The sequence below is a fragment of the Apostichopus japonicus genome, chromosome 23, assembly GCF_037975245.1.
Source record: "Apostichopus japonicus isolate 1M-3 chromosome 23, ASM3797524v1, whole genome shotgun sequence".
In the NCBI taxonomy this organism is placed as follows: Eukaryota; Metazoa; Echinodermata; class Holothuroidea; order Aspidochirotida; family Stichopodidae; genus Apostichopus; species Apostichopus japonicus.
In genome coordinates this window covers 13769563-13796083 of record NC_092583.1, presented here as the reverse complement: position 1 = coordinate 13796083, position 26521 = coordinate 13769563, and the positions used below count along the sequence as shown (strand labels likewise).

The 26521-nt window shown below is 37.7% G+C and overlaps 1 protein-coding gene across 1 annotated transcript; it reads left to right on the top strand.

Annotated features, from left to right (window-relative positions):
- The first annotated feature begins 484 nt into the window (after positions 1 to 484).
- On the top strand, positions 485 to 26521 carry LOC139964748 (uncharacterized). Its single transcript, XM_071966682.1, has 18 exons — positions 485 to 583; positions 1333 to 1507; positions 2615 to 2781; positions 3415 to 3588; positions 4450 to 4515; positions 4925 to 5140; positions 6264 to 6446; positions 11502 to 11667; positions 12477 to 12532; positions 13182 to 13281; positions 14701 to 14752; positions 16159 to 16336; positions 17625 to 17849; positions 18614 to 18708; positions 20610 to 22276; positions 22661 to 22753; positions 23376 to 23492; positions 23814 to 26521. Exons 2-18 carry the CDS (start codon positions 1339 to 1341, stop codon positions 23885 to 23887), a joined length of 3798 nt encoding a protein of 1265 aa, XP_071822783.1. The 5' UTR covers positions 485 to 583; positions 1333 to 1338; the 3' UTR covers positions 23888 to 26521.

Here is a 26521-nt window from a genome sequence, read left to right as displayed (position 1 = left end):
CCGGCCGGACCGGATATCCGGTGCATCCCTAATTTTAACCGACGGAGGGGGCTCTGTCCCTGCGCCTGCGCCAATATGGGAATACATAAAGTTTAAATACGGTAGTTGGTTCAGTGACCCACTTTTTTAATTGAAACAGTTTTTTATTGGTTTACTTGTTTCAATGATAGGATGTGTTACTAGAGTTATCCAAGTTTTAGTAGTTGCTCGCAAAGTTTGACAGTTTCTTAGAGGTTTAGTCTCGTTGATTTCGTCTCGGATTATTTATTGTAACCGAAAGCGATCATTGCTTTCACCGAATCATAACAAAAGTAATTGTCTCAACATTAGATGAAATATTTAACTTGAAATGAGCTCACAATTGCTTAATTGCACTAAATCCCATCAGTTTTGCCTCCCGGACGGGCGACAAATGCTCGTACGTAAAATTGCTTGTGAGTTTATTACATGTTACTGTATCATTAGGAATCAGTATATACATATACACCCTCCTAACATTCCGTAACTACAGAAGAAAGAGGGCCTTCTTCATCATATTTTCACAATGTTTTTCGGCAGCAGAAGATACTAATTCCTTTATGTGGTATATTTTCCATGAATGGATTATTACATTGTTTTTATTTCTCATTAAAATTCTGTCGAGAGGCTTAAATCTATTGGAACAGTGTCAGTTCAGATCATATTTCAAACTTTACAGTATTTAGCCTACTTTATGAATATGGTAGTAGTTGCGCGAAATGAATTTCAGTCACTGCCAGTCGAATAATACAAGAAAGCGTATTCTCCGGCAGACGAATTGTAGTAATGGCAGACTACCCTGTATTTCAAAAACTCTACCTCGACGTTGTTTAAATAGTCATTCGATATGATTTTCTTTTTGCATTCTGAGAATGAAACATCAATATAAATTTCTATTTTAGGCCTAGGCTAGGGGCCAAGGCCTAGGCATTAGGTATTGAATTGTTACAGAAACCCAAACAGTGTTTCCCTTGTAGATGTGCTTGTCAGGTTAACCATTTAGTGAATGATTCAATGCAACACAGTACCTTGCCACACATACACATACCCATTATGAGATTGGAATGCCACAATGGCTGCGTGAAAATTCTAATTGGTATATCATCTCAAAGTAACTTGTATTTATTTAGTAAAACTGTAGAATGTCTGAAAGTCTTCCTTTTGAGTGACATTAATTTGTACCCACAATTACATGATACTCAAAGTACATTCATTATCCCTAGATTACTGCACTGATCAGGCATTGACACTGCAATGAAATTTCTTCCATTCAATTTTGAAAGGTGCTTTTGTCTACCTCTTTCTTTTGTCTAGAGTGTAATGGTATCATTGTTGACACAACAAGATGCAGCTAATATGGCCATGGCTGCAACAGTATTAGACCAGAAACCCATTCAACCACATGTTCAAAACAATGGCTCATTCTCAAGACTCATTCATGCAGCAGCTGTAAATGGAGATAAGCTTGCATTACAGAAATTCTTGAAAGGTTTGTTCATTCTTTGTTAAATGTAGTTGGAATTTAAGTAAACAAGGTAATATGCAGAATGTTCATGAAAGAAAAGTTCTAACATCAAAATTATATTCTGATTACACTCATATATTTTGCAATTCAAGAGCTCAAAAATAATAAAATTTGTAAACAATCTGATGAGGATACTTAACTTGATCATTCAATAAAAGAGAAAATATCTGAAAATGTAGGGGTTTGTTATATTTCAGACCCTGGCAATTAAAAAAGAATATTCCAAAGTTGTATATGTCAGTCTATGAAACAGCCTTTCATATATTTTGCATTCAAGAGCTCTAAAATAATAAAATTTGTAAACAATCTGATGAGGATACTTAACTTTCATTCAATAAAAGAGAAAATATCTGAAATTGTTAGGGGTTTGTTATATTTCAGACCCTGGCAATTAAAAAAGAATGTTCCAAAGTTGTATATGTCAGTATGAAAAGCTGACCAACTCTCCTAGGTACAAACACCAATAGCTTGTCATTAACAATACTCAATATTGCTTAATTAAGCCAGGGTTGTTATATTTTCATAGTCTCTACAGTGCACTTTTGAATAGTTCAAATTGTACATCTTCAGTCTGTTACTTCTTGGGCTACCAAAGAAACAACATGTAAGTCATCTGTTGCATAAATTTTCCAGTTGAGTAAAGTTCTATGTTTTAAATTGAGTTTGTTTATGAAGAGGAGAAAGCTACTTTTGTTTTGGAAATTCTAAGTTTATAAGTACATGTTGGTTTGGTGAAAAGTTGACTTATATTAAGAAGAAACAGCCTTTCATTTTTGGTGAAGGTCAAAGGTCATCTGGGTTACCAGTGGTCAAACTCTGAAACTTTTTAAAATATGATATCTTCTCATTCATGATGGGACTGGGAACCTGGGGAACAGATCAAGAAAATTAAATTACTACCTGGTCCAAGCCTTCTCTACCCGGTCCAGAAATACGTAAAAATTCACTAACATTCTCGTTCTCCATTTTAAGTTACATTTTTATTTGAATTAAATGAAGCAGAAGTCTAGTGTAATGTTCAATCATGAAAACCTCAACAGATATTTTGCATTCTGGATTTCTTGGTTATAGACCCTGAACACCAGTTGGAGGAGCCTGATCAGTTTGGAAGGACACCTCTGATGGTAACGGTCCTTGCTGATCATATTGAGTGTGCTCAGCTTCTTTTGAAAAATGGTGCTAATGTAGATGCCAAGGATCACAGAGGAAGAACTGCTCTTCATTGGGCAGCATATAAGGTATGATACCATATGTAAACAGTCAAGACCAAGGGTTGGGGAAAATAAGTCTGCATTGGACAACATATCAGAGTTGGTGCTACTTCAGCTTACATGGATTGAGCTCACAGGGATGGAACCATCCTCCAATAGGCAGGATATAAGCTATGGTTCCAGTGTTTTTGCCAAGAATCACAGATAGAATGGCCACAAGGTGTTAAATGCCTGCAAGAGAGTTCTCGAGGCTAATTGTAAGAATTACCTCGGTATTTTTGTGGTTTATGGTAAGAACCTATTTTAGGATGTTGTCTAGCACTGTGCTGAAATGCCGTGTTGCAGGGTTTTTATTTTCAGATGAGGATCTGTTTGTTGTCGGTGATGGCTTGATGTAAGGAACTGTTTTTTGAAGTGTTAAATGGTATGTTGCCTACCAGTGTAAGTGTTAGGATGATAAGAAAGAGGGGAATTCCCCCAGTCACTTTATGTTTTTTTGGGATGTTCAATGTTTTTGTTTTGGGGGGGGGGGGAATATGTTTGCGGGACCCTCTGGATAAATTGCAGGAATCCTGCAATCGTGCATCCTAATGTGAACATTGGTGCCTACCATTTCTTTGGTGGTGGTAAGAACATGGTTTGTAAATTCTCGTCCTGTAGGGTATCTACCGTTTCTGTAGCCTTCTCATTTCTCGTGGGGCCTACTGGAGGGAGAAGGACAGGGAAGATCTGACTGCGTTACATCTAGTAACAAAACACGAAAACACCAGATGCCTCACCCTCATCCTGAAAGAGCTATTTGTAGGAGAGGTTGATGAACAAGATGTCAATAAGGTAGGAGAAAAACAGCGGGTAAAATGTTTTCAATAAGTAAGTGTGAGGAGGAGAAGGTGGAGGGTATGATTTGAAGAATGGTGGAAATAATTATAGTTATTAATATGCATTGGTACTGTTTAGAAAAGTCCACCTTATCTTGTCTTTCTCATCCACCCTTAAGTGTTACAGCATCAGAAAATACCTACAAGTAGCTTAGAACCTGCTAATGTGCCTAGGAAGATAGCATGCTCTAACCATGTGTTTTTCTTCTTCTTTTTATAATAAGTACAGAGAACATTAACAGCTGGTCAAACATTCCAAATGTATCACATTTCAGGGTAAATCAATATTAAGAGGATTATCAAAGGAAAGTCAAGCTTGAGACGAAGATTTACCATGGTGACATCACAGACTACTACTGTGATCCAGTCCCTAGAATGATTAATGGCTTAACCAGTCAAATATAGGTTCCATCAACCATATTTCCAAAATAACAACAACAAAAAATTGTTAGCAAACTGCTTATCCACTATTGATCCTGTGTAAGAAAATGTGTAAAAGTGAGTGGGCCTGATGAGCAAAGTAATAGCAAGTCTTAACTGCTTGATTTGCAGATGCTTTCTTACTCTTTCAGTGGAGGGAAGGGGGCTGGGGTGGTGTGGGGGTGGGGGCTACCCAAAGAACTAAGGGCTTGGGTGCTCTTGGCTATTGTAGCTGTGGTCAGATATTCAGACAATAGGTGAGATAAGATGAGATCAAGGAGTAATGTATGCTGGAAAGGACCCTTGGAATAAATAGGATATTGGAAGAAACCTGACAACACTGAAAGAAGAAGTAGAAAATTTGACTGACTATTTTGACATTTTTCTATTTCTCCAGAGGACTGCTCTTCATTGGAGTGCTTCGTATGGAAACTTAGAAGCTGTCAGAATTCTTATTAATGAGGTAAGTGGCTGTTTTTATTTATTAAGAAAGAATAATTTCAAAGACAGGACATTATAGAAGTGATCTTTTAGTAGCTTTGAAAAGCTTGGGCAAATATGTGCAAGTGAACAGTTAACAAGTTCTTATCATTTTTTCCATCAACGTCTGTACCGAGGCATGGTTCCTGCTATGGAATACAATAGAATCTTGCTTGTTAGTAATATTGGAATTGCAAAAAAACAAAACAAAACATGATGCACCCTGTTTTTCTGCTAGTTTGTTTCATAGATAGTTTGGGAAGTATTATTGAAATTTTCACCTTCACCAGGTGTTACTATGCCACAGGAAGCATTAAATTTTTCCAACCACCTGCCAAAATCTTCACGGTATCACTGAAGACTTTCCCCCCCCCCTTGAATCTTTGTCGCAGGGATCGAATATTGGGATACCAGATGTAGATGGGAAAACTCCCCTCCATTGGGCAGCGACAGCAGGGGACACCTCGTCAGCCACCGCCACTGTCCAGCTGATTCTAGAAGCCGAACCGAGCGTGATAAATTGGCAGGATTTCGAGGGGCGGACAGCCCTTCATCTTGCAGTTGCAGACGGGAATACAAAGACAGTCGAAACTTTGATAAAATTCCAGGTAAATTTACACAGTAATATGATCTGCCAACAATATGAATTTTAGAGTATAATGTTTTCTTTCATAATTTGTAAAATCATGTTCATGTACATTTTTTTCTTTTCTTGTCTGATGTTAAAAGAATGTAATGTAGGATCACACAATTGAAACACTTCATAAAAATAAAAGAGTGTTAATAGAAAAGATACCCCTGATGGACAACTCTGGTGGGTTCACACAATTAACAATAGTCAGTGACTTGAGAACATGAATACCCACATGGCATAGAAATGATTGAAGACTAACAATGGTACTTTAAAAATATTCCATAGATTGAAGAAACAAAAGAGTGTCAGCTTTTAATGATTTATCTGGATTTATTGTCTATCATATCTTTTGATGCACCATCAATGGGAAGCCATTTATCAAACATCACAGCTTTCCAAGAAGCAGCTGTCGAGCAGTTTATTCAGCTTGTCCTCTTTTGTCTCCTCTGACAATGTGGACAGCGTTAAACATTTGTGAAAGGTCGTCATTCATATTAAACAGCAGTGTTTATTTTAGTAGCAGACAAAAACTGGTTCAAAAGGTCACCCATCAACTGTCTATAATCTCACCTTGCAGCTGCCTCGTAATTAGCATCAGCTGAAACAACTCCTCAGACAGACCCGCCTTGGTTTCGATAGTCTTTCATTAAAATATTTCATTCGTATGATTTTGTTGTAAATAGTACTGTAAATATTAGTAAATGAATTATAATTGGCATGAAACCTTTAATAGATACTATTTTCTATTGCTAATCTTCATAATCCACACCCCCTCCCTTTCACAATCCACACTCTCCCCAATCCTCTCCCTCCTCTAATGTTTAGAATGATTTCCATAGTTCAGCAGAGTGATAATCCAGAATAAGCTCGCCACAGTTTAGTTTCTAAGGTGTAGTCTGGGGCTCTTAATTAGGCGGCCCATTGGCCAAATCCTGAGAAAGGGACCCACTATGTTGCACAAATCAAGTAAGTGGGCTTTAGCTAGAGCCCACCCTACACATTGCTGAATCTAGGTATCTTGCACTAATCAGGAATATGGGCGTTAACTAGAGCACCTTTATGATTTTTGTTTTTGTTTCTTAATTGTTTTACCGTAGACACACCTTGAAAAGTGTAATGTATCTGTACTGGATAACCTGTTTCGTACTCCTCTTCACTGGGCCGCTGTCCTGGGCCACACTCACATCGTCAACCTTTTACTGGACAAGAAAGCCAGTTTTTCAAGCTCAGATGGAAACGGTGCTACAGCCTTACATTATGCTGCCCAAAATAACCATGCTGTAAGTAATTTGATTTTTTCCCCCCTTTTTTCCCCTATCATAGTATAAAACTTATTAGTTGATTAGGAATATCTATTTGCATAATGAAAAGGAAAAAACGCTTTGATTTGTTGTCTGTATATGAAATCCCAACTTATTGCACAATGTAATCAGATGAAGAAAAAAGGATTCATTTAAAAATTTTAGATATCAGCTTTCATTTCATTTTCATTTATTGAAACCAGTATAAATATAGCATATTTATAAAAAGGAGTACACATGTCAAACTCAAAAATAAATAAATATGAAAACCATGATAGATAAGATGTTCAAAAGATTGCACATAAAGAAAGCGTTAAAACTATGTACATTACTAGAACTAGGTGAAACAATTAAAGAATATGAAAACCGTGATAGATAAGATGTTCAAATGATTGCACAACAAGAAAGCGTTAAAACTATATACATTACTAGAACTAGGTGAAACAATTAAAGAATATGAAAACCGTGATAGATAAGATGTTCAAAAGATTGCACAACAAGAAAGCGTTAAAACTATGTACATTACTAGAACTAGGTGAAACAATTAAAGAATATGAAAACCGTGATAGATAAGATGTTCAAAAGATTGCACAACAAGAAAGCGTTAAAACTATGTACATTACTAGAACTAGGTGAAACAATTAAAGAATATGAAAACCGTGATAGATAAGATGTTCAAAAGATTGCACAACAAGAAAGCGTTAAAACTATGTACATTACTAGAACTAGATGAAACAATTAAAGAATATGAAAACCGTGATAGATAAGATGTTCAAAAGATTGCACATCAAGAAAGCGTTAAAACTATGTACATTACTAGAACTAGGTGAAACAATTAAAGAATATGAAAACCGTGATAGATAAGATGTTCAAAAGATTGCACAACAAGAAAGCGTTAAGACTATGTAGATTACTAGAACTAGGTGAAACAATTAAAGAATATGAAAACCGTGATAGATAAGATGTTCAAAAGATTGCACATCAAGAAAGCGTTAAAACTATATACATTACTAGAACTAGGTGAAACAATTAAAGAATATGAAAACCGTGATAGATAAGATGTTCAAAAGATTGCACAACAAGAAAGCGTTAAAACTATGTACATTACTAGAACTAGGTGAAACAATGAGTAAAATTAAATGAAAGGTTCCAAAATACCAAATTGAATGTAAATTGCAGCACGGTAGATGAAAGAGTTCTTATAAAGTTGAATTCTATATTTTGGCAAGATATGAGGGTTCCTAAGATTCCTGGTAGCTTTCACCAACAGACAATTAAGTGGCCCATGTAGTGGGTGATCTTTGTCATCTCTAATTTTATTTGTCATCCTTACAAATTCATTCTTTGCAGCTGTGTTTACTTGATCCTTCAGTAATAGCTGGCTTACATTCAATATACGTGAAGTATACTTAAGGAATCTCATCAGTCTATGCTTGTCAGAAGATGATATAAAGTGATACCATACAGGAACAGCATAAAGTAAATGTGGCAGAATAAAGGAGCTGAACACATTTTTTCTTGCACCTTCATTAAAGAATGACACAATATAGGCAAGACTTGATACAAAATAATACACTTTTTTTAAGATTTTCGAGATATGCGACGTGAACGTTAGATTATCATCAATGCATACTCCTAGGTATTCAGTTCTTGATGTTCGTTCTACCTCAGATTCATGTATGGTGACACCTTGTGATCTTGCAGACAGAAGACCTTGATGTTTTATATTGATGTTAGCAAAGCACATTTCCTTCGACTTCTTAGCATTTAGCAACAAATTCTTTCTATCACATGTTGAAACCACGTCGTTGACTGATTGCTGATAGTTCAGCTGATCATTGACACATGAACTCTTGGATATTTTGCATAATATAGCAGTGTCATCGGCATATTTTGTGATTGAGATATGACCACCAGACTTGATTTCATCCGTATATAATGTGAAGAGTAAAGCAGACAATGGACCACCCTGAGGCACTCCAACTTTAATCTCTGACCTATCAGACAACCCATTCTCCAATTTAACGTGTCTTGACCACCCAGTTAAGAACTGAGCAAGCCAGTGTAGGAGCCATGGTTCAGTGATGAAACCTGACAGATCTGTAATTAATTGATTTGGTAGGACGGTATTGAAAGCACTTGAGAAATCTAAGAAAAGCACCTTTGCTATTGTGGTTTCCTTGCAATTTAATTCTGACACAACCTCGTGGATAAGTAACAGCACAGCATCTACACATGATACACCTTTTCTGTAGGCGAATTGACGCTTGTCCCCAAATTGATTGATACTGTCAGTTAGTCGTGGCAGGAGGATCCTTTGCATGCTGTTAAAAGCAATACTTGCTAGGTCAATTGGTCTAAAATCATTCACATCTTTGGGATTCGCCACTTTTGGTACAGGTGATGTTAGTGCTGTTTTCCACAGGTTAGGGATCTGACTATGTTGTAAGCTTTCTTGGAAGAGTGATGTGTATATTGGAGCTAATTCAAAAGAAAAGAATTTAAAAACCCACCACGGAATTTTATCTGACCCACAAGCAACACCCCTTTTGACCTTCCCAAACTGTTTCCTTACCACATTGACATCAAGTTCATGACAACCCTCATTCTTCTCAGGTAGGTATAACGGTATATCTTTACTTATTGAGTCATTAAACCGTCCAAAATAGTCGGATAGTTCCTTCCCAAAATCTGCATCAACCCGCCTAGGCTGGTCATCTTTAGTAGGGTCTCTTATGGATTTGACGACATCCCAGAATGCACGAGAGTTTCCTTTTATTCCTCCAAAGGTGTCACTTCGCAGATTGTTTACGTGCTTATTGATTTCCCTCTGCATCCTGTTCCTGGAGATGTTGTCTTTGTCCTCGATGGCCTTCTGTTTTTGCTTTTCCAGTTGTTTGATCTTGTTGTCTGGGGGGATTCGCTTCATCATCTCAGCAGGTGTTATTTGCTTCATTGGTATGCATACATCGCTGACGAATTCAATGTAACTTGAAATGACGTCAGTTAATTCGTCTGGGTCATCGCAGCCTTCACGAAATACATTCCAGTCGGTCGTTTGAAGCATCTCTTGCATGCTCCTGACGTTATCAAATGACAAGTCCTTCTGTGATCTGCTTCGTCGTTGCTTCTTAGCACGATGCTTCTCTGTGTACTTCGGGATGAGTAGGACACTGCTGTGGTCGGATGTGGATATCGGGTGGGATTTCTTTACATGGTAGACGTCACCCGTGACATACACGGCGTCCAGGACAGAATTGGACGAAGAGAAAGTAGCAAAATTCACCAGATTCTTGAAACCCATTGTCTCAATACATGCGATGCTTTCTCGATTGACATCTCCAGCAATTATGAAGTGAGTTCGTGGGTTTTCCTTCTGGAGCTTAGTAATTGCTGATTTCAGTTCTTTATCTGCAGTTGAGAAATTTGATGACGGCCTGGTGTATACATTCACGATCGTTACATTCGACATGTCGCTGGGGAGGTATCGTGGCCTGGCTCTCACGGCAAGAAGCTCAATATCCGGGATTAAAATACTACAACATACCTTTGGGTAGCTCACTGCCCAGTCTTTCGAGATATACATTATCAATCCACCGCCATTTGCCGAAAATTGTCTGTCATGGCGAAACATAAAGTAATTTGCCATGCGTAACGCTTCATCTGGCACACAGTGCTGTGGGATTTCATTTAGCCACTCTTTATTCGGTGATTGCAGTTTCGTCTCTTGCAATGTAATGAAACATAGATTTCGCATGTTTGTAACAGTTTGCTCCAGGTGTAAAAACTTTCCCTGAATACTGTTTACATTTGCTGTCAGTCCATAAGGAAAGCTGAAATTATGAGATTGAGTGTTTCTAATCCGATTCTGTATACCGGCCCGCGTACCTCTGTGCTTGCGAAGAATCGATTGTTCTTTCAATATGTCCACCAACCGTGATTCTATTGTGTGGGTCTGCATACTCCTTCGAATATTGTGAAGTGTCTCCGAGCTATAGTGTAGGCTTCGAGCACCTCCCACGATATCGGTATTGTTAGGGTTCATCCTACTATCCTATGTCAATAGCAGAAGGCCTATACTATTGGCCAAAAAAAATAAGTAACGTAGAACACTGTCCTAAATTGACAGTTGTATGTCTCACCCGTTCCGTAAAAACCTTCGAAAATGGCATGAAGAGTGTTAGTAGTCCCACAACACGACAACGAATAACTTCAGAACGAAGGAAAGGTTCGTTAACACACAGAAAACGTGAAAAATACAACACTACTCATTTCAACTGTGGCAGCTCGATGCAAGCGCCGGTAACCCATAAGCTACATAAGGAGCTATGAAGATGAGTGTTGAAACCAATATGTTTCCTGTTTTCTTGCTCTCTGATATAAATTTTTGAAAGTTTAGACTTCATTTACTCTTTAATTTGCATGTCCTGGTGTCAGTGGCATAGCTGGGGGTGGTCAAGGGAGGGCATGTGCCTCGGGCGCCGGGTTTAGGGGGGGCGCTGAAATGGGAGAATGAGAGTAAAAAATACGCCCTTTTAAAGACACATGACGAAATTGATGTATGTCGTCAGGCATGAATATTTTCCAGTTACTAATAAGAATCTGAACTGAATGTAGTTGTTTTTATTAGCAAATTTATAGATTGTGATTTCTTTTCAGTCCATTTCGACTGTTTTCTCTGTTTTATTGTGTTCTGTATTCTGTAATGTCACACTACATGTCACAGAAATTTCAGGTATTCAGTATATTGTTCCAAGGCAGTAGATTTCGAAAGGTGGAAATATCATAGGCGTAGGAGCACAATTTGATTTAGGGGCGGGGGGCTGTAACGACTTGCCCGAAATATATAACCAAAATTGTTTGCGCAAGTTATTTTTTCTTTCAGTGGGGGGGGGGGGCACAATTGTCTACTCTTGCACCCGGGGGCCAAAACCTCTAGCTACTGCCTGGTGTTATTTTAATGTTGCAAGCTATCGATGCCTTCAGAGAACCAATAGTAACAATTACAAACTTTAACTCACTTGAAATTGACAGGAGACAGTGGAAGCCTTTCTATCTCGGGAGGACATCACTGATGAACCGGACATGGAGAGGAGAACAGCTTTGATGTGGGCAGCAGGGAAGGGTGCTGATGATGTCATTCACGTTATGATGGGTCACCATGGTGATATTGACGCAACAGACAAAATTGGGGCTACAGGTTCGCAAAAATCTCCTTCCAAGAAATTAGGCTTTAAAAAAGACTGAAAAATTGGAACTTTTCTTAGTCTTCTCCTTCTACAAATATCATTTTTCTGACAATATTTCATGGCTGATTTGCTGAAAATGGATCAAACTTAATTTGATTTGAAGAAACTTTATTTCAACCATGGTCGCTTTACATAGTAAGTATGAATAGTTATACAAAAATGTGAGACAAGGTGTACCTTTAAGCAGCTTAAACTTAAAGAAATGATGAAGAAATAATGAATGTAAATGGAAAAAAAAATGGGTTGAGCGGAATCCAAAGAAGCTATTACTAGCTTATTTAAGGTCCTAATAAACAAAAGATAATACAAAGGAAAACAGAAAAAGGAAACAACAGCAATTAACAAGCACTTAATTATAAAGATTCATAAAGAAAAACTCAAATTGTTGCTATGCTGTGTGTGTTGCTTTGAACTTGAAATCTTCCACTAAATGCAATGTCCATATGACTTTGTAAGACTTTTTGCTAATATTCATCGCCAGCTTGTATATAAAAGTGCAATTGGACCTTATTAAATATTAAAACCTTTAACTACTTCAGCTTAGCCATCAATATATTGTCTAATTTAATGAATTACATTTCATTTCAGTATTAAACATGATCATTATTGATGACTGTAAATAAAGTACATCTGCAAAGTCTGTTGCATCAGCTGGCTTCTACAGTCATTGATGATTTACAGTGTATTGCAAGGTAGGTTGTTATATATATATCTTAAAACTGTAATATAGTCAAACAAGAAGATTTGCTTTACTTTTCAGCTCTGCATGCTGCAGCAATGGCTGGTCACACCAGTACAGTTGGGGTATTACTCAAGGTAATTCTTATTGTTAAGTCAATGTTTTGAAACGTGTGAGGTAAAACATGTTTATACCATACCAGAAGATATAAAACTCTACTGGCTCTCAGGAATGGTGTTAAATCATTTCCATTATTCAAAGAATGGTGTTAAAATGTGGAGTGTTAGCCCAGTGGTTAACGCAGGTGCCTTTCAATCATAAGGTCCCGAGTTCGAGTCACTCCAAGAGTAATGTATGTTTTCCAGTTACAGAGTTGATGACAATTGACAATTCATAATATAATAGACGAGACTGACTTTGGTCAGCTTGCGGCTTTGAAAAGCCAATGATGGCTTCTTCGCGAGTTCCTGCTTGCAGGAGGATCTAAAATACATGCATACATACAAATCATATCCTGTATTCAAAGTCTACAGCTTCGGTTCTTCTAACGAAATTACAAACTCGCTGGAAAAAGTTCGTTCTCAACTGTCAGCAACCCCTCTCCTTTTGTAACTATATCGAAATTTCAGAATGTGATGTTCTTTAAGTTAACTAATGCGTGAACAAATGTTTCAGAAATAGCTCTGTATTCCATGTGATTGTAGCTAATTGCCTGTGTTCTTAAGACATGTACAGTTGACAGACTTTGTTAAACAACGGCAATCTGTTCTTTTCTAAAATTATTAGCTCGGGGCCGATGTGAATGTCACGGACGAGAACAAGCATACGCCGTTATTCCGAGCAGCCGAGATGGGCCAGACCGAAGCACTGGTTAGTCTGATCGAAGGTGAGAAATTAATTGCTTTTTGTTCAACATATTTTTTTAATTATTTGTAAATTATCAGGCTCCAATATTAATTAATATCCAAGAAAATAGCTGTTATCAGTGCAAATGGAGGATTAGGCAGAATCTAGGGTATAGTGTCTGGTCACAGCTGACCTGTGCTTATATTGAGAAAGGACATTGAAGATGGGTGAGACTGAATCATTTGAAATCAATTGAAAATATGAAACAAACTTGATAAGCAAATGATTGGATGCAGGATTTTGATATCATATCAGGTAATCTGTAATCAGTGCAATGTGAGGATCTACTTAAAGGCATTGAAGACTCACCCAAACCGCGTGCCGCACTCTGAAAAAGTTAACTTTCCGTTGCTTGCAAGTGAAGTTTTCTTCTTGTCGCTACAAAATGCAGACAGTAATGAAACGTGATACCTTGTTATCTTTAGCTGGACCTGAGATGTCCATGGCTGTACCGTTTGTACACTGTGCTGTGGGTACGACCGCAGCTGCATGTACTGACTGTACACTAGTGTCTAATTACCGATGGTAGCAAGCTGTGTGTGTATTTTCTGGGATCGATGGTGGTGTTTAACACTTCTGTTACACTTCATTCGAAACTAGGTCAGATTACCGGCATGAGACGTTTCTTTGTGCACGAGTCTTCGCACCCTTTAACTGAAGCTTGCTCTGATAACATGTGACGACCTATGATATGAATAACCTTTTTGGATTTAATAAAGCCCTTAGATGTAATATGGTGCAATACGTATAAGGTTATTTCCCAGTACTAGTTGCATATTTGAAAATATAATTATGCTATCTGCATTGAAAGTGTAACTAGATTTTTTAAGTGGCATAAAACATAACAAATGGAATTAAATAAGAATCGTCACAATGGGTCGATCTTTTTTTTATAGCTTGTGTTATGACATTATGAATAAGTATGAGAGTATCGCAGAGTTGTCAGTATTGCTGTGACATAACCAACCAAATTATGGACCGAATTGGACAAAATAGCCAACTCAGGGTCTGGGAAAAAGTTGGGGGGGAGGTAGTGCCCCCCCCATAACCCTGCCTATGGTTTCATTCCTGTATGGAATCATCACACATTTAATATGTTAGTACGTTCAGACAGTTATGTCAATAGACAATAAATATATATTAAACAACAAGCAGAACCAACAAAACTGCACACACACAAAGAATAAAAATGTGCGCACAAAAAAAAAACCCAGCTACACAAAAAAATATATAAAAAAATAAAATAAATAATAAGAAAGAAGTGTTAATGCAACCAGCTGTCCATATAGGAATACTTGAAGAAATATTATTTTAAGATACATTCACCATTCACTGAGTCTGTAATTTCTTTAATTTCATATTCTCTGACTTTCTTCTTCTTCTTCTCTGTTCATGTCAGGAGGCGCCACTGTGAATGTATTAGATGATGAGGGAAGGTCACCTCTTCACTGGTGAGTTTAACTTCTCTGTAGATGGCATATTCTTGTGTTCATTCATACTTAGTAAAGATTCCTAAATCCTATTGGTCCATTCAGGTCAGCTGACCGTGGTTAATCCTGTGAGTAACGCACGGTGAAATTACGGGGCATCACTTTAATAAATCTTTGGTTATATGTAACCAAAAATGTTTTGTTTTATGATTTTTCCCCCACACAAATGGTAGTGTATGAATGAACGGGGTTAATCAACGGTCTAGCGTGCGTTACTCACATGATTAATGCACTCCGGGTGTTAATGCTAGACGCTAGACCGTTGATTAACCCCTTATTACCTAGTGGGAGGGGAGGGGGGGGAGGAGGAGAGAGAGAGAGAATTGAACTTAAAAAAATTAATAATGAAAAGATGCAGTATATATGCAGCATAAACTGTCTTTAGAGATGTGAGATGAATTTCCAGCCACTTGATATTTTTTGATATTTCACTATGAATCATTAATTGTGAACTATTGTGTTAAGAATTTCATATTGATATATAATTATGTCTTATATGTTGATATAATTATACCTTTGATATGTTAATTTATTTGAGCTGATTATCTATAATGCTTTCATATATTGTTATTCCTTCATCAATACATGTGTTTCTATCGCCAATAAAAACTTTAGTATTTGGTTAATTACGATTCTTCCTCAGTTTGTTAAGTTATTGACAATTGAAAGTAGTTTGCGATGACCTATTTCTCTTCCTAAATTAGTTATTATTGACAATTGAAAGTAATTTGCGATGACCTATATCTCCTCCTAAATTTGTTATTGTGTCATGGACACAATTGTTGCCGATCAAAACTAGCATGTTATAGCTATTATCCTTTCTAAGTTGGTTTCACTAGTATCTGTTTGTGATTTTGAACTAACTTTAGCAGCCATTTCTCTCATTTCATTACGTCTCATGAATATGTATGATGCAAGTAGTGGTGGATTGAATGACATGATATGTTTACTAACTTTCTCTCAATATTATGAATAGACTAAAGTTCCTTTTGAAAAATGATGACACAATTTTATCATCATATAGTGTCACATCATGTGCAAAATATGAAAGGACGATCAACAATGCAAAAACAAAGCACAAATATATCAAATAATAATATTATTGAGGATTTATAAAGCGCAGACATATACACCGATAACGGTTAAAAGGCGTATAACAATATTTACCCTGGTCAACGATAACCTGTCAAACATAGAGACAATCGCTCCACAAGCAGTAGCTAAACAACGCCCAACTCACAGCTTTATGTCACAGGTCCCCATTTATACACCTGGGTATGAGAGGCAATGGAGATAAAGTGCCTTGCCCAAGGACACAATGCAACAATATCCTGTATTTGCTCATATTTTATTATTTTCACCCATAGGGCGGCCAGAGGAGGCCACTCTTGTGTATGTGCCAATCTCTTAAAGCATGAGATAAGCCCTAACGTTCAGGATCACCACGGTCGAACCCCTCTCCAGTGTGCGGCGTACGGTGGGTTCATCAACTGTATGAACATATTACTACTGGAAGGGGCTGATCCAGATCTACAAGACAAGGAGGTCAGAGGTCAAATTATCATCATTTAAATATTAGACTATCAGAGTAGCATATATATTAGTATAGTTTAGCTGTATAGAAGTGTGCTCGATACAATTGAATTTTAATAGGCTATCAAATGTTTCTGTTACCATAGGAAATCCCATTATACTAATTTTATGATATGTTTCAGTTATTAAAAGGTGTCCTGTCAAATACATTTCAACAAATTATTATTTGTTTCTGATATTACAGGGTGCTGTGTTGTATATGTTCAATATGATGCTGTGTGTTACTGTTATTACTGGGTGTCATGTAGTACAACATCAATATGTTACTGTATGTTCCTGTAATTACTGGGTGTCATGTGATACACTATCAATATGTTACTGTTATTACTGGGTGTAATGTAATACAACATCAATATGTTACTGTTATTACTGGGTGTAATGTGATACAACATCAATATGTTACTGTTATTACTGGTTGTCATGTGATACAATATCAATATGTTACTGTTATTACTGGGTGTCATGTGATACAATATCAATATGTTACTGTTATTACTGGGTGATATGTGATACAATATCAATATTTTACTGTTATTACTGGGTGCCATGTGATACAACATCAATATGTTACTGTATGTTACTGTTATTACTGGGCGCCATGTAATACAATATCAATATGTTACTGTTATTACTGGGTGTCATGTGATACAACATCAATGTGTTACTGTTATTACTGGGTGTCATGTGATACAACATCAATATGTTACTGGTATTACTGGGTGTCATGTGATACAATATCAACATGTTACTGTTATTACTGGGTGTCATGTGATACAATATCAATATGTTACTGTTATTACTGGGTGTCATGTGATACAATATCAATATGTTACTATATGTTACTGTTATTACTGGGTGCCATGTAAAACAACAATATGTTACTGTTATTACTGGGTGTTATGTGATACAATATTAATATGTTACTGCTATTACTGGGTGTCATGTGATACAACATCAATATGTTATTGTACGTGCCTGTTATTACTGGGTAACATGTAGTACAATAACAATATGTTACTGTATGTTACTGTTATTACTGGGTGTCGTGTGATACAAAATCAATATGTTACTGTATGTTACTGTTATTATTGGGTGTCATGTAATACAATATGTTTCTGTATCTTGCTATGGTGTTACAGTATTACTGGCTGTTGTCCTATAATACAGTTTCCATTTCTACTTGTATGATTCCACTATTTTACACCATCGTTGTCTTTGTCTTTTCTCCCGGATATTATAGGGTGTTACAGCCCTCCATTATGCGTGCAGCACAGGCTACCTGGAAGCGGTTCGGCTCTTGTTGGAACACGGCTCGTTCATTAACCACATGGAGGTGAATGAAGACTGCTTCACACCCTTGGATCACGCCCTACTGAATGGACACCATGAAGTGGTTCAGTTTATGATAGAACAAGGAGCTCTGTCTATAAACACCATCAGGGACCTAGCAGCCAGCAGAATCCAGGTTTGTTCCGTTCATTAACATTGTTGAAGAACAAATATAACTTCTTGTAAATGGTGTGAGGGTGGGGGAGGAGGTGGAGGGGAGTGCAATGAGGGAGGATGGACAAAATGCTTATCACTTTAATACTGCAGTTTTCTCATGAAGTCATTTCTCATTTTATGAAACAAAAACTATATAATTAAAACTTAAACAAAAGTTATATGTGTATTTTGTTTCCATGTAAAGAAAATTTAATGATAATTTCCTACAAGATAATTGGCCAATAATATGAACCAACTCTCAATCTGGAATACTCTTAGCCTGTCACTGTTCAGAGAGTCCTTGTGATGATAAGACATTGCAGACATATTGAGCCCTTAATTATTGGTCAAAATAAAAACAAAGTAATAAAAAATGCAAATGCAAATATTTTTTGTTCAATTTAAAGAAGTAAATCATTTGGCTCATTTGGACTTTAAAAGTAGTAGAATAGCCTTTTAGTATTTTCTGCAAAACTGTCAAACTGAAAATTCTTGTGTATTAATTCCATCTTAATACTGGCTCAGCAAAATTGGCTCAGCCATGATCATTAAGTTCGATAAAATTGCAGACATAATGTGTTTGAACAAACATGATACGATTGTCCGCTCATTTTCATGTTTTTATTTCTTCTGTTCTGTTAGGACTTTTCCTAATATGGCTCAAATTTCGTTCCATTTGTTCCTATTTTTTGTAAACTTATTTTATTGCTGTTTTCATTGCAATGTGCTTTTGCATTCCTTCAGGCCATATTTCGCGGATACTGTGTTCGTAAAACCTTCCTGGAGAGAAAATTATTACTCGTCAAGCACGAAGAGCTACGGAAGCACGCAGCAGCAAGGTAACAGTGGTATGGGGGTGCGTAATGGTGTTATTAAAGGCAAGGTAACGGTGGTATGGGGGTGCGTAATGGTGTTATAAGAGACAAGGTAACGGTGGTATGGGGGTGCGTAATGGTGTTATAAGAGACAAGGTAACGGTGGTATGGGGGTGCGTAATGGTGTTATAAGAGACAAGGTAACGGTGGTATGGGGGTGCGTAATGGTGTTATAAGAGACAAGGTAACGGTGGTATGGGGGTGCGTAATGGTGTTGTTAGAGGTAAGGTAGCGATGGTATGGGGTGCGTAATGGTGTTATAAGAGACAAGGTAACGGTGGTATGGGGGTGCGTAATGGTGTTATAAGAGACAAGGTAACGGTGGTATGGGGTGCGTAATGGTGTTATAAGAGACAAGGTAACGGTGGTATGGGGGTGCGTAATGGTGTTATAAGAGACAAGGTAACGGTGGTATGGGGGTGCGTAATGGTGTTATAAGAGACAAGGTAACGGTGGTATGGGGGTGCGTAATGGTGTTATAAGAGACAAGGTAACGGTGGTATGGGGGTGCGTAATGGTGTTGTTAGAGGTAAGGTAGCGATGGTATGGGGGTGGGTAATGGTGTTATAAGAGACAAGGTAACGGTGGTATGGGGGTGCGTAATGGTGTTATAAGAGACAAGGTAACGGTGGTATGGGGGTGCGTAATGGTGTTATAAGAGACAAGGTAACGGTGGTATGGGGGTGCGTAATGGTGTTATAAGAGACAAGGTAACGGTGGTATGGGGGTGCGTAATGGTGTTGTTAGAGGTAAGGTAGCGATGGTATGGGGGTGCGTAATGGTGTTATAAGAGGCAAGGTAATGGTGGTATGGGGGTGCGTAATGGTGTTATAAGAGACAAGGTTACGGTGGTATGGGGGTGCGTAATGGTGTTGTTAGAGGTAAGGTAGCGATGGTATGGGGGTGGGTAATGGTGTTATAAGAGACAAGGTAACGGTGGTATGGGGGTGCGTAATGGTGTTATAAGAGACAAGGTAACGGTGGTATGGGGGTGCGTAATGGTGTTATAAGAGACAAGGTAACGGTGGTATGGGGGTGCGTAATGGTGTTATAAGAGACAAGGTAACGGTGGTATGGGGGTGCGTAATGGTGTTATAAGAGACAAGGTAACGGTGGTATGGGGGTGCGTAATGGTGTTGTTAGAGGTAAGGTAGCGATGGTATGGGGGTGCGTAATGGTGTTATAAGAGGCAAGGTAATGGTGGTATGGGGGTGCGTAATGGTGTTATTAGAGGAAAGGTAACGGTGGTATGGGGTTGCGTAATGGTGTTATTAGAGGCAAGGTGGGGTGTTGGTGGGGGTGCAGATATCAGAATGGGTTATAATGGCAGTAAGGTTCCAATGATAGGATGTAATCGTTGCACTTTTGTTGAGCAAGTTAACGGTGACAGTGTGAGGTGAAATGATGGTAAGGATAGAATGATGGGTTGTTCTAGTCAATAAGGGTGCATGATGGGGTGCAATGAGAGCACTTGGTGCAAGCTATTGTGAGGTGTAATGTGGGTAAGGGTAGAATAATGGGATTGTAAGGGCTTTAATGGTTCAAAGTGGGGTGTATAGGGCACACTTGTGTGAGCCAGGTACAGGGTACATTATAAGGTGTAATGTGGGTGAGGGTAGAATGATGGTGGTGACGGTAAGAGTTGCATAGTGGGGTGTAATGAGCACACTTGGAGGAGTAAGATATGGGTAGCATAGTGGGACTATAGTGGGACTCACTGAAGTCACAATTTTCAATAATTCACACTTGCCTGTACGGCTAGGGGTTGTGATGTCAGATTTTAGCCTGCCGTTTGAAAGAAGGAAATACACTTCGAAAAAAATGAAATTATTTGTATACTACCTTAATCTTCTTAATCCTCGTAGGAAGAAAGAGTGTGGACAGAGTAGCTTAGAAGAATCTTCCAAGGATAAAGAATCTTCCAAGGATAAGTCCAAGGGCAGTAAGATGAGACCATCTGAGGCTGATGGAGGCACACCAGCAGAGAAAGAAGGTGAGGAGGCTGATACTGGAAGATGTGAAACTGCTGGAGATGACAGAGATGGAGAAGAAAATGAATTGCAGCAGCAATTGCTGATAGATGGAGCAAAGGGCAGTGAAACACAACCACAGAGCAATATGAATGAACCTGATACAGCAATAGTACACAGTGCCAATAGAGTAGGAGAGAAAAAAACACTTGAAATAGACAGTGAGATTGGAGAAGTTTGCGATGTAAAGAGTCATTCGGGGAAATTCCATCTCACCGAGGAAACAACAGATATGGCGAGCGAAATTACTGTGCAGACCGACGGCGAAGAGTATAGGGTAGATGATGAGGAGGAGGCAGGGAATGGTAGCAGAATTAGTTTAGATTTGGGGAAAGATCCAAAGCAGAAACTTCCGGAAAGTGAGAGTCTTTTTGAGAAGGTGGAAACGAAAGCAGAATACGAGGTGGATGGAAATACGTTTAAAAATGATACTGAGGCAAAATTAAAAGGACAGAAAGAATATCAAGAATTTGTGGAGAGTAGAGAGCGAGAAGAGGATGAGGATTTTAAGAGGAGGGAGAGGAGTGAATCTGAGACTGATGTAAGGAAAAGGGTTTTCTTCACAGAAGAATTGAGTCAAAGTCAAGATGTCAATTCTTATAACTCAGAGGTTCTTGAAACTTTTAAGACTGTTAGAAAAACAGGCCAAATCCATGAGAGTATAGATGAGGTTGGTGGGGAAGGGACAGCAGATGATCACAAAGGAAAATCACAGACTGACCGAGAAGAATCTCTTGAAGCGGCTATGAAAATTAATGAGAATGCTCGGAAAAAGAGTGGAAGTGATGACAGAGAGATAGCTGGCAAAGAGAACAGTAAGACTAGACGGAGGTCTCGACAAAAATCTGATAGTATCAATGTTAACTCTCTAACCTCGAAAGAAAATTTACAATACACCAAAAAGGAGGAATTGAAGAAAAGAAAACCAAAAACAGAGGCCAAGTTGGAAAATGCACCATCATCATCAAAATCAGATCCATCCAAGTTTGGGGTAAGGGGGGAACGGGTACTCTTCGCGCCTTTAGAAAAACGTAAGACTCTCTCGAGAAGTGTGAAGCAGAACGAGAAAGCGGTGAACGACAGGGAACAGAAAAATCCTCTGATAGATGGCGAAGGAATCATGAGGAGGCCAAGAAGAAGCAGAAGAACAAGTTTGGAAACTAACCATCTACCATCTAGCACGAAGAGAACTGAAAAGGACCCAGCCGGTCCTTCCGCTGATAAGCACGACTCCTTCAAATCGGTGACAAAAATTCAGTTTGAGTTAGAAAGGAAGGAAATCAGCACAGAGAGGACATTACCAAGTATCCAGAACAAAGGCGCTTCAAAGGGGCGGGTCAAGAGCGCCCAGCAGAGACCACCGAGAGGCAAGGTGACGGTCAAATCGCCATCCAGAGATCGTCTCAGTAGCTGGCCATCACCGTCTCCGAAGTCCGAGTTTGACTGGCGAGGACGTATCGTAGAGAATAATACTGGTCTCGGTAACGGGCCAACTTCAAAAAGTGAGTCAACTTTATCATCTTTGTCACCACTGCAAGATTTTACAACTAATTTGTTTTCAAGTAAAGCAAATTTCATTGAATCATTTTATAATTCCTTCCTTCTTGAGCAAGTTTTTTGGCACCAATATTCTGAACACACTGTCATATTGAAACTGGTAACTGAGAAAATTAAATCCTTTTTTTTGCTTTTTTATACAGAGAAAAAAAACACTGCAGGGTTGATTATACCCAGAACCTAATTTTATAGAATAAAGTAGAGTAAAGTTTAATAGAGTATGCAGAGCACTAGTCAATTGCAGTCATGTGCAAAAAGGTGCAAGATAGTGTATGTGAAATAATTTTTTAACTCTATTTATCTTTTCAATATTTTGTACTTTTTTTCAGATGAAAAACAACAAGTGAAACTTACAACTAGTGGCCAAGTTAGAAGGCAGAGGTCATCATCAGCAGTTACCATGCCAACGGGTCATGTACAAGGTATGCCTATCTTAATAGTTAATACCATATTTAATGTGTGTGAATGGGTAGTGAAAAATAAATGGCAATGATTGAATGTTATACTGAAGAATGTGAGATCTCTGACTGTGTGAAATACTTCATTTCCCTGGAGTTGTTAACTTTGCTGCAAAAATTTACATAATGGCACAGGTTAGAAGAGAAGTACTTTTATCTTCAAACATCTGATGCATTTATGTTTTCTATTTATTGTGTTAGCTTTTTACAGTGCATTTCAGACATTTAATAATAATAAGTAATATTCATATAGCGCATAATCAGCAAAGCTGCTCAAAGCGCTTTACAAATGTAAAACCTAAAAACAAATAGTAACAAACACCAAAATATTAAATATATAGAACCAATAAGGCAAAAGATGTAAAGGCCAAAAGCAACAATATAATAAACACACCCGTACTAAACGATACTAAAAACCAAAACGCATATAGTCCAAAACAATTTCAGAAGTATGTTAATAGTAAAAAAAATTAAATCATAGTCAATGTTTAAATATTACTAAGTATTTTTAATGTATTTTAATGGTTAAAACAATTGAACTGGTAACTGATGAATGTGTGTCATTTTGTTTGTCATTCGGTAATAGAGAGTAAATCTTTCAACCTGGCTCCAAATAAACCGTCCAGAAGGCAGAAGCTTCATCCAAGTCGAATAAGGTCAGCAAGTAATGAACTGCTAAAAGAGAACAGTTTATCAACCAAAGGTGAGTGCTGAATCTACCTGAAATAATGACTTTGGGCAAGAAATGATTTTTGATGTGTCACACATACCATGACAAAACTACCATCTATGCAGGGTTGTATTTTGATACCTCTTTCTGAAGTTTTCTTTTTAGAGGAGAAGTAACCCTTCATCTTTAATTTATGATGAACAATCACCTCCCCACCTCCTCAAATATCTAAAGGAAAACCTTGCTTTGGCTGTATTGTACACAAGGTGTGGGACCAGGGTGTTAATAGGGGAAGGGGGCAGGTTTGGGGGTTGAATAAGGGATACAAACTCCTCTCTTACATTTCTCTTACAGGTCTTTCAAAATTACCGAGCTCAGCTAGTGAGGAGAGAGGCAACTTACATGTAAAGGAAACCAGACTGAAATAAATAAACATTGGCTTATCTAGAAGGAGGAACCCTGGCTGGCAATAATTAGCTGTTTACTCCTACAACCTAATCTGTAATCTTTCTCCATGCTTTTGTGCAATGAGTTTGTTGTATTCAATTATGTCTTGTGGTATTATAAAGAAATCGGAACCACCGTGAATGTTGTATTCTGTATTTATAGCAATATAAAAGTTGTGAGCCACCTTGAACAACTGTACCAGCTAGCCCTGGCTTGCTTTCCGTGGGGATAAACGATACCTGTCATTAGGCCCAGACGAAATTTGGCAGGAAGTTGCAAGTGATTTTGGTTACCTGAATGTCATTTCTGATATCAAATGTTGATGTTTTTGAGAGAATCATTATAGGTTCTGTGCGGTGTAATTATTCATGTTAACATTTTGGCTGCAATGTGCTCTTATGTGCACTTATTTGAAAGGAAGAAAATACTGATGTTTTATATTTGTTACAATTTTTTTTTACCATGGTATCTTGCTCGTTACATTGTGTCTTAGTTTCTCACGAGGAAAGGTTTGTGGAACTTAAGAAAGTAATGTCAAAACTATATATTTTATATTTGCAAAGTAAACATTCATTGAGTGAGCTGTTTGGAATTTGTTCAGATTTGTCTCCTTTGGACAGTTACATATGCTATATATTCGAGTTCGAGCCACTCCAAGATTCATGTATTTCGTCCAGTTACAGAGTTGTTGACAATTGACAATTCATAATCATGGACGTTAATGATGGCTGCTTGCAGGAGGATCTAAAATACATACATATATATTAACACTTGTAAACAACATGGTGCAACAAAAATGGTTTGGTCAGGAATAATGTCTCAACAAATGGATTTTATAAGTCACACAAGAAGCTAGACAATTTCAGTATTCTTCAGTATTCATGAGACACAGATGTAATTTGATATGCCATTGATGTCACAGTAGAATAAGAATGAGGGTTTTTTATTTTTATACAGTCACAGAAAGCATCATATGACGTGCAATACAGAGAACCTAGCCAATCTAGAGTATCATAAACTGTTACACCTTTACAAGTATACAAAAGCTAGTCAAAGCCAGAGATACTCATTGTGGTTCTCCTACTCACGAAATATGATTGGTATTAGCTTCCCTTTGTGAGATATCGTGTTTACAAGGTTGTCACTAGTTGGCCCCTGGTGACGCCAAATGACTTTTGACCTCCCCCACAAACCAATAGGGTTCTACTCAATATGGTACTCATGTACACCAAATATGACATTGGTCCAAGCTTTCCTTCTTGAGATATTGTGTTTAGAAGCAAGGCATCACACACACACACACACACACACACACTCCACCAACACTCTGCATAGGTTACGATTATGATCAAAAACATTAAGCGAGTTAAAAGCCAGAGATACCATAGCTGTGCTTATTAATCATCATAGATTTATCTATTTATTCATGTTTATTACTATTGCTTTTGTCTTTTTAGTGCTATTAAACTGTTCCATGAGGCTATTTTGAATACCTCAATTTTGGCTATGTAGATGTTAAGAGACATTTTTCAATGATGTAAAGTGAAATGGTATCTGCAAGTAAATGAATATTTAAATAAAAGTGGTAAAATTCACTCTCCATTGGGCTATACTTAAAATTCCGTGGCTAACAGACTGTTTGCCCAACTTGACAGAGAAAATCAAAAGTATGAAGAACTGTGGAAAATCTTATTTTTATTTATAGAAGCCTATTTTAGCTTGCTCCATTGTGCTGCACTTTCGGGAAACTTTGGTTAATCTTAATATGGTGTAAGCTCTTTATTTTGTACTTTTTATACCAGGTGGTGGTTTAACTCATTTATTTCAAGTATCCATTTATAGAATATACTTTTTGGGGGAATGTTAGGGAGGGATTACATGATCTTTATGATTATAACAAAAAACTTCAAGTTGGAAGTTTTCTGAAATTGCATATATGCACAAAATTTAGTTAATAGTGTAATGCTGTTACTATAAAGTTGTGGAGCAATGCGAGTTCTGTGTGGAACCATTGTGTAAGTTTAAATCCCTGTGGAATTATATCAGGGTTATCTCTCCTGGCATAAAAGGGAGTGAAGACTTGTGCACAAAGAAATGTCTAATGCCGGTAATCTGACCTATTTTCGAAGGAGGTGTAACAGAAGTGTTAGACACCACCATCGATCCCAGAAAATACACACACAGCTTGCTAGCTTCGGTAATTAGACACTAGTGTACAGTCAATACATGCAGCTATGGTCAATACCCACAACACGCTGTACATAACAGCGATGGACATCTCAGCAGGGAGTTATGGAACTCCCTGATCTCAGGTCCAGATAAAAGATAACAAGTTTCATTTCTGTCTGCATTTTGTAGCGACAAGAAGTAAACTTCACTTGCAAGCAACGGAAAGTTAACTTTATTCAGAGGGCGGCACGCGGTTTGGGGCTAGTCTTCAATGCCTTTAAGTAAACCAGTTGTAATTGTTGGCAGATTATGGCTTTTGGGGCTGCTCCTATGGTTTTGATCATATATTATGCTGTATGTGCTTTATCAGTGAAGTCAAACTAGCTTACTACTGTAGGATGTTAACTGCTTTATATCAGTGAGCAATAAATTGTAAAACAATATTG